Consider the following 13,948-nt stretch of genomic DNA (forward strand, 5'->3'; position numbering starts at 1 on the left):
GACAATCCAAAGTTCATGGGATTGTGTGACCTGGGATATAAACCACTTTGAGCAAAGGAATGTAAATTGGGCACTCATCAAGGCCTGAGGGCTGAATGGTTCTAGGTACCAGTGTTGGTTTTTACATGTCCTCAGATCTGGGGGTGAGGAGCTTCCCAAGTGGCACAGTGGTAAAGAATCTGCCTGCCAATGCAGGAGACATGAGTTTGATCTTTGGGTCGGGAAGATCCCCTGGAGAAGGAAATGGCAACCACTCCAGCATTCTTGCCTGGAAAATTCCGTGGACAGAGGAGTCTTGTAGGCTGTTGCCCATGGAGTCACAGAGTTCACATATGCACATGTGACTGAGCACATATGCACACAGAAATAGGGAGGCTGTATCCCAAGAAGTCCTTCTGTGACTCTTTTAAAGAGCTAATGACTCCAGGAGTAAGAGCCCTTTTGACTTCATACTGGAATGATGGAAATATGTCATTGATGGCAGAACTTCAGGCAGAGTTATGAGAAATGGATAGAACTGACTTGTGATAATAGTGTGACATTCCTTTTGACCCTTCAGAGATATTAGATGGACCTTACCTGCCTCCTGAGAAATCTCTCTAAAGGTCAAGAAGCAACAGTTAGAACTGGACATGGAACAACAGACTGGTTCCAAATAGGAAAAGAAGTACGTCAAGGCTGTATATTGTCACCCTGTATTTAACTTATATGCAGAGTACATCATGAGAAATGCTGGCTGGATGAAGCACAAACTGGAATCAGAATATGAGGAGAAATATTAATAACCTCAGATATGCAGATGACACCACCTTTATGGCAGAAAGTGAAGAAGAACTAAAGAGCCTCTTGATGAAAGTGAAAGAGGAGAGTGAAAAAGCTGGCTTAAAACTCAACACTCAAAAAACAAAGATCATGGCATCCGGTCCTATCACTTCATGGGAAATAGATGGGGAAACAATGGAAACAGTCACAGATTTTATTTTCTTAGGCTCCAGAATCATTGCAGATGGTGACTGCAGCCATGACATTAAAAGATGCGGGCTCCTTGGAAAAAAAGCTATGACCAACCTAGACAGCAAAGCAGAAACATTACTTTGCCGACAAAGGTTTTTCCAGTGGTCACGTATGGATGTGAGAGTTGGACCATAAATAAAGCTGAGTGCTGAAGAATTGATGCTTTTGAACTGTGGTTTTGGAGGAGACTCTTGAGAGTCCCTTGGACTGCAAGGAGATCAAACCAGTCAATCCTGAAGGAAGTCAGTCCTGAATATACATTGGAAAGACTGATGCTGAAGCTCCAATACTTTGGCCACCCAATGCGAAGAATTGACTCATTTGAAAAGACCCTGATACTGGGGTCATCATTCTAGTGGCTTTTAACAGAAGATTTTGTAATATTCTTTGTTCGAAGTTTGACCCTCTGTAAATGTCCTGCAAAAATACTTCACCTAAGTGCTGGAAAGTCCATGTTTAAAGATATTCCTACATCACTGTAATAGCAACAGTAAAAAATTACATACAGTGTTGATCAGTAGGGGACTGACTAAACCATAATTGAGAATGAACAACTGTTAAAAATAAGTGGGTAGCATGAGTGTGCAATTGGCAAAATGCAGACTAGGAAATACAGTCAAGGCTATGGTTTTTCCAGTGGTCATGTATGGATGTGAGAGTTGGACTGTGAAGAAGGCTGAGCGCCGAAGAATTGATGCTTTTGAACTGTGATGTTGGAGAAGATGCTTGAGAGTCCCTTGGACTGCAAGGAGATCCAGCCAGTCCATTCTGAAGGAGATCAGCCCTGGGATTTCTTTGGAAGGAATGATGCTAAAGCTGAAACTCCAGTACTTTGGCCACCTCATGCGAAGAGTTGACTCATTGGAAAAGACTCTGATGCTGGGAGGGATTGGGGGCAGGAGGAGAAGGGGACGACAGAGGATGAGATGGCTGTATGGCATCATTGACTCGATGGACATGAGTCTGTGTGAATTCTGGGAGTTGGTGATGGATAGGGAGGCCTGGCATGCTGCAATTCATGGGGTCGCAAAGAGTCAGACAAGACTGAGCAACTGAACTGAACTGAACTGAACTGAAATGCAATGCTCTTCTCCCTCCCCCACAACAAACAGAAGAGGAAACAAAGGGATGGAGGCTGAACCTGAGATTTTAAGACTCAAAAGATACACCCACTTTTAAAAAATGAACAGATGACGTTTATGAATGTATATTTTGTGTTTATCGTAGAAACCAAGGCAGTTGTTACTTTTGAAGGGAAGGAGGAGTCTGTGATCAGGCTGGGGCAAGTGAAGCTGGCTAGATAACAGAGTTTGGGATAGGTTTTAGTCTGGTAACTAGTAGTTAGCCTGTTAGTGTTCCATGGATGCTGGGAAAAGATATGAAACTCTTGAGTTAGAGATAGAGAACATCATTATTAGTGACCCAACGAGCAGCGTTGAGCTTCAGGTTAGTTCTGGTTCCCCTTGCTCCCCAAGCCCCACGGGTGGCAAAAGGCCCAAATGAATGAGTTCATATGCAGTGAATTGCATTACAAGACAGTGGTACTGAATTTGGGGGAACCTGCCAATCTGTAACATGCTGTAAGCAAGCTACTGTCTGTCCCAGAGGGCCACTACCTTTTCTTCAGTTTTTCTCACAGCAAATACAGCTCTGAAAAATGACCCGGGAGCAGAGCAGTCAGGCCCTTGGATACATGACATACAGCAATAAAGTGCAGGGAAACTTCAGGACCCGCAGTGGATGGCTTTTCCCAACAGCCAGTCAGGTCACTGCAGGTGTAATTAGTTAAAACGAGGTTGTACCGGAGTAGGAATTACTGGAGTAATTCAGTATCGCTTGTCCTTATGTTGCCCTTGTTGTTGTTCAGTCACTACGTCGTGTCCTACTCTTTGCGTCCCCGTGGACTGCAGCACGCCAGGCTCCTCTGTCCTCCACTTGTCCTTATATAAAGGGAAAATTTGGAGATATACACAGGAGAATGCCATGTGAATATTGGAGTTATGCTGTGACAAGCCAAGGAATTACCAGAAGCTAGGAGAGAGGCCTAGAGCAGGTCCTTTCCTAGCGACTTCAGAGGAGGTTTGGTCCTGCTGACAGCTTGATCTCAGCCTTCTAGCCTCCACACAGTAAATTTCTGTTTAAGCCTAGACTTAGTCTGTGGTGCTTTGTTACAACAGCCCTAGTAAAGGAATATAGTTGCTGTGTTACACTTGTCAAAATTAAGAACATTGCAATATTAGTGTTAGTATTAATTTTGGACTTTGTTTGGATTTCACCAGTTTTTCCGTTAATTTTCTATTGTGGAATCCAGTCCAGGATATCGCCTGGCTTTTCTTTGTTGTGTCTTCTTAGTCTTCCAATTTGTGCACTTTATCAGTCTTTCATTATGTTTCATGACCATGGCATTTAGGAGGAACACTGTCTGGTAGCCTGTAGAATAGTCTCTAATCTTGGCTTGCATCTATTGTTGCTATTTGTTTTTTAATAACTAGACTACAGTTAAAAGTTTATGGAAAGAATATTACAAAGGAAAGCCACCTTCTCATCACATATCAGGGACTATCTGAGGGTTTTGACATATGCCTCACGGAGTGCATGACATCCTCATGACAGCTGGTGATGCTGACCTTTATCAGATAGTTAAGGTGGTATTTGTCAGTAGCTCAGCTGGTAAAGAATCTGCCTGCAATGCCAGAGACCCCGGTTTGATTCCTGGGTCAGGAAGATCCTCTGGCGAAGGGATAGGCTACCCATTCCAGTATTCTTGGCCTTCCTTGGTGGCTCAGCTGGTAAAGAATCCGCCTGCAGTGTGGAAGACCTGAGTTCAATCCCTGGGTTGGGAAGATCCTCTGGAGAAGGGAAAGGCTACCCACTCCAGTATTCTAGTCTGGAGAATTCCATGGACTGTACAGTCCATGGGATCACAAAGAGTTGGACATAACTGAGCAACTTTCACTGCTCTCTGAAGTTACTGTTTTTTTCCCTTTTCTACTCTGTATTTGGAAGCATGTCAGTAAGTTCAGCCCACACTTGGAAGGTGAGGGGGACTATGCTTTACCTTCTGGAAGGCGGATTTCCATAAATTATTTAAATTCTTCTGTGGGTGAGATCATCTCATCTCTCCCATTGATTTTTTAAAAAATATTTATTCCATTTTTATTTGGCTGCATGGGGTCTTAAGTTGTGGTACACAGGATCTTTGATCTTCATTGTGACATGCTAGATTTTTAGTTGCAGCTTGTGAACTCTTAGTTGCAGCATTTAGTATCTAGTTCCTTAACCAGCTTTGCAAGAAATGTTCCCTTGGTATCTCTAATTTTCTTGAAGAGATCTTTAGTCTTTACCAGGAATGGTATGGACCTAATAGAAGCAGAAGATATTAAAAAGAGGTGGCAAGAATACACAGAAGAACTATACAAAAATGATCTTAATGACTCAGACAACCATGTTGGTGTGATCACTCAACTAGAGCCAGACATCCTAGAATGCGAAGTCAAGTGGGCTTTAGGAAGCATCACTACAAACAAAGCTCATGGAGGTGTGGAATTCCAGTTAGCTCTTTCAAATCCTAAAAGACGATGCTGTGAAAGTGCTGCACTCAATATGCCAGCAAATCTGGAAAACCCAGCAGGGGCCACAAGACTGGGAAAGATCAGTTTTCATTCCAATCCCAAAGAAAGGCAATGCCAAAGAATGCTCAAACTACTGCACAATTGCACTCATTTCACATGCTAGTAAAGTAATGCTCAAAATTCTCCAAAGTAGTCTTCAACAGTATGTGAACCATGAACTTCCAGATGTTCAAGCTGGACTTAGAAGAGGCAGAGGAACCAATGGTCAAATTGCCAAAATCCACTGGATCATCAAAAAAGCAAGATAATTCCAGACAAACATCTCCTTTGCTTTATTGACTATGCCAAAGCCTTTTACAATGTGGATCACAACAAACTGGAAAATTCTTCAAGAGAAGGGAGTACCAGACCACCTGACCTGCCTCTTGAGAAATCTGTATGCAGGTCAGGAAGGAAGTTAGAACTGGACATGGAACAACAGACTGGTTCCAAATTGGGAAAGGAGTACATCAAGGCTGTATATTATCACCCTGCTTATTTAACTTATATACAGAGTAAATCATGCAAAATGCCAGGCTGGATGAAGCATAAGCTGGGATCAAGATTGCTGGGAGAAATATCAGTAACCTCAGATATGCAGATGACACCACCCTTATGGCAGAAAACAAAAAGGAACTAAAGAGCCTCTTGATGAAAGTGAAAGAGAGTGAGAAAGCTGGCTTAAAACTCAACATTCAAAAAACTAAGACCATGGCATCTGGTCCCATCACTTCATGGCAAATAGATGGGAAAGCAATGGAAACAGTGACAGACTATTTTTTGGGGCTCCAAAATCACTGCAGATAATGACTGTATCCATGAAATTAAAAGACACTTGCTCCTTGAAAGAAAAGCTATGACCAACCTAGCAGCATATTAAAAAGCAGAGACATTACTTTGCCGACAAAGGTCTGTCTAGTCAAAGCTATGGTTTTTCCAGAAGTCATGTATAGATGTGAGAGTTGGACTGTAAAGAAACCTGAGTGCTGAAGAATTGATTCTTTTGAACTGTGGTGTTGCAGAAGTCTGTTGAGAGTCCCTTGGACTTCAAGGAGATCCAACCAGTCCATCCTAAAGGAGATCAGTCCTGAATATTCATTGGAAGGACTGATGCTGAAGCTGAAACTGCAGTACTTTGTGAGGTATCTTTTTATCAGTATATTCTTTTGTTCATCACGCTTTTAATGTTGTAGCCCATTAATCCTTAATGTTTGGAAGGCACTGTGAGTCATAGACCAAGGGTGTGGTCCTCATAAGTGCTCCTGTCCTTTTTCTGGGAATGGGCTGCCTTTCCCTCCCTCACTTTTCCTTTGACTGCTGTTCCTTTTCTCCAACTCTGGGTGGTAAACATTTAGGTCAGGAGGCTGTGGTTTTGAAATGCTTCTCTCTTTGGATTAAGGTTCTTATTTGGTAAACCTCCAGCCTATTTCCCCACTGTGGAAGGGCTCCCCTAGAACAAGGTTTTGAAGTCCTTTCTCTTTTCCCTGCAGATTTAGCCTTTTGCTCTGTTTGTAAGATGAGAGAAAGGAATTTAGCTGTGCCTGATGTTTCCCACCCTCAGCCACCACCACATGGGGGAGCTTTCTCTAGTCTTCCCTGGGAGAACCTGATTGGTTTCCAGGAGGAAAAGCCAGCAAGAGTAGGAGCTCCCCCCATGATTGTGACCCCCTCACCCCCTGCCATCAGGAACTTCATACTATCAATTTGCCCACACTTGACCTCTCAGTTCAGTTCAGTTGCTCAGTCGTATCTGACTCTTTGCAACCCCGTGGACTGCAGCATGCCAGGGTTCCCTGTCTATTACCAACAGCTTGCTCAAACTCATGTCCATTGAGTCAGTGACTTGACCTCTAGCAAATCATTAGACATTCTAGTTAATCTTCCTTAGGGCTTCTGCCTGAGGTAAGCAAATACACTGGTCCTACAGCTCCCTGAAGGCACCTCTCTCTCCAGACTTTATTATGGGACTGTTTGCCCTCTGACCTCCTGTGTCTGATTGAGTTCATCAAAAGCCATTAATTTGCAGTCTCTTCACTCTTTTTTCTTGTTAGAAGGTCAGGAGGTGCATCTTTTCAGTCTCAGCATCTCTGAGCTGAAGCCAAATAATAGTCTTAAGATTATCTCTGATATTAGGTGGTAATTTATGTTGTTGTTCAGTGAAACTTTTTTTTTTTTTTGACTGGCAAGTCTGACTTGGTTTAAGTAAAAAAGAAATTGAGTGTGGAGAGAGATGAAAGTTTATTAATACTTGTATGTAGCATGTTGTATAATATGAAAACTTTTATCTGTATTACTTTAAAATTTAGAATAATGTAGGTATCTGAAAACTGCAATTTTTTTGGTCTATCATCTGTTTTTTGTCTGAGTAAGGGTTTAATCAAGGAAGTAGAACCACCGAGTATTGAAGGGGAGCAAAATTCGCCACCCCAAGATGTGCCACTTGCCTCACTCAGCGTGATGTGTGAGGCCCTTCTGGTTGTTGTTTAGTCACTTGGTTGGGTCTGACCCTTTATGATCCCGTGGACTACATATAGCTCATCAGGCTCCTCTGTCCATGGGATTCCCCAGGCAAGAATGCTGGAGTGGGTTGCTATTTCCTCCTCCAGGGGATCTTCCCAATCCAGAGATCGAACCTGAGTTTCCTGCCTGGGAAGCCTGGGTGAGGCCCTAAGAACTTCTGTATTAGGCATGTTCTTCACTACTACTGTATATAATCTTGTAATCTCACTTTATAATCTGGCCTTAAAGCACTTTTTCTGCCTACTTTCCTGTCATTTTCTCAATCAGCCTTTATTCCACTCCTGTTAAACATCTTAATAGTGCCAGATAATCATTGTTCATGTTTCAGCATGTGCTACTCTCCAGGATTTTCACTCCTTTTTTTCCTAGAGTACATCAAGGTCCAGCTCAAATATCATTGTTTTTTCTTTTTTCCAAGTTGTTGGTAGCTACTATAGTCAGAATTATTTGCCCTCTGTATTCATCTTTGATTTCTAAGTACCTAACATATTGCTTGGTATACAATAATACAGATTTAAGAGTATTTCATAGTCTAAGAAATTCTAGGACTGGGTTCTAATCGATTCACTAAGTTCACTCAAAAATTAAGAGATTTAAGAGGTATATATCTTTTTTGGAATTGTTTATCTACACTGTGTAAAGAACTTTAAGACACTTTGTCAGATGTACCAAGTTGTCCGTTTGATTAGCTGCTCTTAACATTGTGTGAAAGATTTGGATTTAATGTGTGATGTTGATGTTGACTTGCGACAAAAACTTAATGAATTTCATCCTAAAGTTATTCTTTGTTTACACAGAAAATGTCTAATCACACAGATGCAGCAGCAGAAGTCCTGTTGGAAAGAAAAGGTTGTGCAGGAGTGATAACACTAAACAGACCAAGGTTTCTGAATACACTGACTCTTGGTATGATCCGGCAGATTTACGCACAGCTAAAGGTTTGTCATTTTCTTAAAGCAGTCATATGGATCCTTTTAAAAGCGTGTCCTTATATAACTTTCCTAGTGTTTTCTCCCACAGAATCGCTTCAGTGTATGGGCGCAGTGCCCAAGGCCCATTGCTTTGATTCCTCAGTTCTTTCCTCAGCGGTTGTCCTGGAGCATCCCTAGTGACAGGGAGTTCATTGCTGCATAAGACACTCTATTCCGCTTGAACATGGCTCCAGGTTCTGGTGGCTCAGATGGTGAAGAATCTGCTTGCAATGCAGAAGACCTGAGTTCGATCGCTGGGCTGGGAAGATCCCCTGGAGGAGGGCATGGCAACCCACTCCAGTATTCTTGCCTGGAGCATCTCCATGGACAGAGGAGCCTGGAGGGCTACACTCCATGGGGTCACAAATAGACACGACTGAGTGAATAAGCACACTGCAAGTTTCTTCTTACATTCTGCCGCTCTTCATTTTTCCAACCTTTTGACCAGTAATATTGGTGCTGCCTCTTGGGTCATGAGTATACACATATAGTCTGCTTCTACATGACAGCTTTTTTGGTTGGAAGATGACTGTTTTTGAAGTACTTGTCCAGCCTTTTCTTGGAGAAGGCCTTAAGCTTTGCTATTCTAAGAAAACTGCATGGTGTAGTGGGAAAACATGACTTAGTCACACAACCTGGGTTTGAAATTTTGAATTTCTGTTTATTAACTGTATAGATTGAAAATGTTACTCTCTCTGTGTTCCATTTTCCTCAGCTGTGAAACAGGGATGGTAATTCATAGAATTGTTGTAAAGATGAAGTGAAATAGTATACCTGATACACTTGGCCACATAGGGGTTAAAGATGAGTTCTCCCCTGCTCACCAGTTCCTTAATTCTTCATTTGATGAGTCTTCCATTCTTTATCTGTTTGGGCCACCTTATAATATGTACTTAAGTGTGATACAAAGGAATAAATCAGGTGTTCCAGGTTAAAGTGGAAGAAAAGTAGAAACTTCCATGTTAGAATACCATATTTCTATTAATGTAATCCAGTATTGCATTAACCTGTTGGACAACCACCTCTTCCCAGGTACATCTCTTCTTTATCTTGTATATTTTTATTCTCTAGTGTAGAATTCATGGAACCCTGGTTAGTTCTTCTGACTCTGGGAAACTAATTTTTTATTTGGTCCATTGTTCTAGCCTTTTCAATATCCATTGGCTCTTGATTCTTTCATCCTGCTTATTTATTAGCTGTCCTTACCAACCCCAAAACACTTTCGGATTTGATCAGAAGTGTTTCCACTCTGTTATTTACAAATTTGTCAGTAGGACAGAGCCTTTATCACCACAGTAGAAAGATCACTGCTGTTTATCTGCAACCTCTGGGCTGACTTGTTTATCAGATTTATAAGCTTATGTAACATAATATTATTAGGCCCATATTTTTTTCACCTTGTATCAAAGTTGTCATTATCAAATATGGATCACAAAATGTACTCATTTAGCAACTTTGGAATAGCTTCTAATTTATGTCAGAAAAGAAAATGAAGTTAGAATCCATTCTTCTGGATATGGTTTATAAAGCTTATGCTTTGCATATATCCATATATGTCTATATATACACATATGTGTTTATGTGTATATGGATATATATAATTCATTTTTGTAATTTATTTTTTTTATTGACGAATAATTGCTTTACAGAATTTTTGGTTTTCTGTCAAACCTCAGTGTGAATCAGCCACAGGTCGTGAGTTTGTATTTATAATATGTTTATACCGTCTTCTTTTACATTTGACTAGAAGTGGGAACAAGATCCGGGAACTTTCCTGATCATCATAAAGGGAGCTGGTGAAAAGGCTTTCTGTGCTGGAGGTGATATCAGAGGTAAAAACATTGCTCCCTTTCACCTAAATACTTGATTTCCCCTAATCATCTTGAACAAAATGTCTAATTTATGATATGTGAATTCACTTTTTATTTTTGAATAGCTGTTTTTAACAGCTCAGTTTATCACAGGCATACATGCCTGTGTGCTCAATCGCTCAGCTGTGTCTGACTCTGTGACCCCATGGACTCACCAGGCTCCTCTGTCCATGGGATTCTCCAGCCAAGAATACTGGAGTGGATTGCCATGCCCTCCTCCAGGGGATCTTCCCCACCCAGGGACTGAACCCACATCTCCTGCATTGGAAGGCAGGTTCTTTACCACTGAGCCACCTGGGAAGCTCTTTCTTGGGCAGTTTACCAGAAATGCTTCCTGGTTATAACTCAGCTTCCTCTCCCTAAACGCTCATAGGCCTGACAATCTGGCTATGTTGAGTACTTGTCATTCTCCAGATATAGTGTATTCTTACATATATCTATGACTTCGTCTGTGCTTTCCCACTGTTCATGATCCCAAAGCAAGAATGCATGTAATATAGTGTTTATCCTGTTTATATTATCAATGTTTTTATGTTTAAATACACATGTTGAGATAGTCAAAAAGGTTAATTATCCTTATCTTGCTAATTATTTAGGTCAGTCTGTACACATTTAACAGTTAAAGACAAAAGAGAGAAGAAATGTTGAGTTTGTAGGCTCCTGGGATTTTTTTTTTTTTTAGTGTTTTATTTTTTATATTTAATTTTTTTTGTATTGTGTTAAGATGATGTTCGGAGAAGGCGATGGCACCCCACTCCAGTACTCTTGCCTGGAAAATCCCATGGGCGGAGGAGCCTGGTAGGCTGCAGTTCATGGGGTCGTGAAGAGTCAGACATGACTGAGTGATGTCACTTTCACTTTTCACTTTCATGCATTGGAGAAGGAAATGGCAACCCATTCCAGTGTTCTTGCCTGGAGAATCCCAGGGACGGGGGAGCCTGGTGGGCTGCTGTCTATGGGGTTGCACAGAGTTGGACATGACTGAAGTGACTTAGCAGCAAGATGATATTAGGGTTATTATGTTTACTAAATCTATAATTTTGTGTAAAGCATTATATTTGGAATAGAAAGAAACGATCTCGATTCAGGACATAATTTCAAATATCTGTTAAAAGAACTGAATCTTGAAATCTCACTTTAAAATTTTCAGCTGCTTAGGCTTTATTTTTGGCTGTGCTGGGCCTTTCTTGCTGTGGGCTTTCTCCAGCTGCGGTGAGCAGGGGCTGCTCTAGTTGTGGTGCCTGGGCTTCTTACTGCTGTGGCCTCTCTTGTTGCAGAGCATGGGCGCTTGGGCATGCGGGCTTCAGTAGTTGCTGCACACGGGCTCAGTAATTGCGGTTCTTGGGCTCTAGAGCGCAGTCTCAATAGCTGTGGCACTGGCTTAGTTGTCCCACTGCATATGGAATCTTCCCAGACCAGAGATCAAACTGATGTCCTTTGCATAGAGAAAGTGTTAGTCGCTCAGTCATGTCTGACTCTTTGTGACCCTATAGACTGTAGCCCACCAGGCTCCTCTGTCTGTAGAATTCTCCAGGCAAGAATACTGCAGTGGGTAGCCCTTCCCTTCTCCAGGGGATCTTCCTGACCCAGGGATAGAACCTAGGTCTCTCCTACACTGTAGGCAGATTCTTTACTGTCTGAGCCATCAGAGAAGCCCTAGCCTGACTTACTAATTGAATTGTTTTTGAATTTATTGTTTTGCCTACAACTGAAATATTTTTAAAACACTGTTTTTCAGCCTAGAATTAACTTTTGCTCTAGAGTTGGGCCTTTGATCCAGTCAGTTTACAAATGAGCAGAGCCTTATGTGTTGATTTTAGCATCTTCTATTTTTGCATATGAGTTTTAACTTTATATTGCTGTTTGGGAATACATTTACAAATTCTAGAATTATTCTAATTTACATGTATTAAGTAACGGATCTCAATTCCAAGAAATTTAGTTTCCTTAAACATAGTCCGAGACAGTAAGTGAGCACTCTGAAAAAAAATTTTAAATGATATTACTAAAACGTTATTTAATTTATGTGGAACTATTAATAATTGATTAGAATAAGATTAGAAGGCAATCTCAGAGGATTTCTGAAGTAAAAGAGATTTATTTCATCAGCAATACAATTTGTACTCCTGTTCTTTTAGAATTGGTAAGAAATGAAAAAAGATAATAGATAATAGTCTTAGGGATTTTATCAGTGAAAGCCTCAGAATGAGGCTCAATATCAAACCTTTAAAAATTTTTTTATCTTTTTAATTTCACTTTTAATGATTAATTAATTAATTAATTTGGCTGTACTACATGGCCTTTGGGTAGTTCTCTGACCAGGGATTGCAGCTGGGCCATGACAGTGAACTCTGATTCCTAATCACTGGACCACCAGGGAGTTCTCAATCTTTTTTTAAAAAAAAAAAAACAGGAAAGGAAGTCAATATTTGGTTGGAACATTTTGAAGGAAGCTGTATCAGTTCTGAAGTTTGTCTAAAAATCTAATAGTCACCAATTTTTATGCAGCTCTTTCCCATAAAAGAAGAAACATGTATATATATTTAGTTTATATTTTAGTAGGTAATTTTCATGGAGAAGGAAGTGGCAACCCATGGCAGTATTCTTGCCTAGAGAATCCTGTGGACAGAGGAGCCTGGTGGGCTGCTGTCCATAGGGTCGCACAGAGTTGGACATGACTGAAGTGACTTAGCATGCATGTGTGCATTGGAGAAGGAAATGGCAACCCGGTCCAGTGTTCTTGCCTGGGGAATCCCAGGGACAGAGGAGCCTGGTGGGCTGCTGTCCATGGGGGTCGCACAGAGTCGGACACGACTGAAGCAACTTAGCAGCAGGTAATTTTCATAGGACTTAAAGACAGGAAAAGCATATGCACTTGGTAGTATAGGGAAGAGAGTTTTGATGGCAGTTTTGACATTGACTATAGTAAGAGTATAGTGGATGTGAACTCTGGATAACAGAAATGAAACCATTTGATCTTAACATCCTTATTTATTAATATCCATGAAAATATAATAAGAATATTACTATCTCATTTACCTCTCAAGCCTCACCTTTTACCATTCTCCTTTAGTCTTTTAAAACTACTTTTTCTTTACTTATTTCTCGATTTTATTCTTCTTGCTGTTTGCCATTGTAGGTACTCCTTTGTCTACTCAGAGCCCCCAACCCCCCGCTGCCATCATTTTCTAGGAAACCCTTACCTATTGTTCACATTTGGCTCAGATGTCTCTTTTCTGGATTCCAGAAAGCCTTCTTTTAATCATATCTCTTCTGCTTCCATTCCTGTCGCATCTCAACCTTAGAGTGGGCGTGGCACAGGGAGTATATTTTAACAGTCTGTCTCACTAGTCTGAACTCCAGGCAGCTGTCTTATAACAGCACTGAAAGCACGTGGTACCTAGTAGATGCTCAACAAGTGTTCCATGAAATGAATATGACAGACGTATTTAACTAGTCAGAATATATAGAACTCTGTGTGTGCATGCCCACATGTGTGCATTTATTCTTTGTGTGCATTCGTATAATGTACTTTTTTCTTTTTTTGCCATGCTGCACAGCTTGTGGGATCTTAGTTCCACCACCAGGGACTGTGCCCCCTGCAGTGGAAGTGTGAGTCCTAACTGGACTGCCAGGGAATTCCCTGTATAACGTATTTGTGTTAAGATATGTTGCCAAAGAAAACATGTATAAGCAAATGTTTATTCAGGTGCTATAGAAAATAGTCAAAATAATATGTATTTGGTACCAATATATAACTTACAATTTATAACACCTTGTAAGTTCTAAATAAGAATTTTTGCCTTGAAGTTTTGACATTGGACTATGGATTTGGGGCTGACTATACTATGTCTGTGGTATGGGTGACTTCAGAACCTTAAGAAACCATTCTAGACTTTCCCCTTGGTACTTTCTATCACAGTATTTTAAATTTATCTGACTGGTTTGACTGGAAAACACT

General features: G+C 40.9%; 1 protein-coding gene across 3 annotated transcripts in view; it reads left to right on the forward strand.

Moving 5' to 3' along the window:
• HIBCH (3-hydroxyisobutyryl-CoA hydrolase) overlaps positions 1–13,948 on the forward strand; it is a 107,269-nt gene that overhangs the window by 21,247 nt on the left and 72,074 nt on the right. For all 3 annotated transcript variants that reach the window (XM_068968730.1, XM_068968732.1, XM_068968731.1), the window contains exons 3-4: positions 7,943–8,083; positions 9,864–9,948. In XM_068968730.1, the coding sequence (XP_068824831.1) occupies positions 7,943–8,083; positions 9,864–9,948 (226 nt within the window). The remainder of the gene's footprint in view (positions 1–7,942; positions 8,084–9,863; positions 9,949–13,948) is intronic.

Source organism: Capricornis sumatraensis, chromosome 3 (genome assembly GCF_032405125.1).
Source record: "Capricornis sumatraensis isolate serow.1 chromosome 3, serow.2, whole genome shotgun sequence".
Lineage (NCBI taxonomy): Eukaryota > Metazoa > Chordata > Mammalia > Artiodactyla > Bovidae > Capricornis > Capricornis sumatraensis.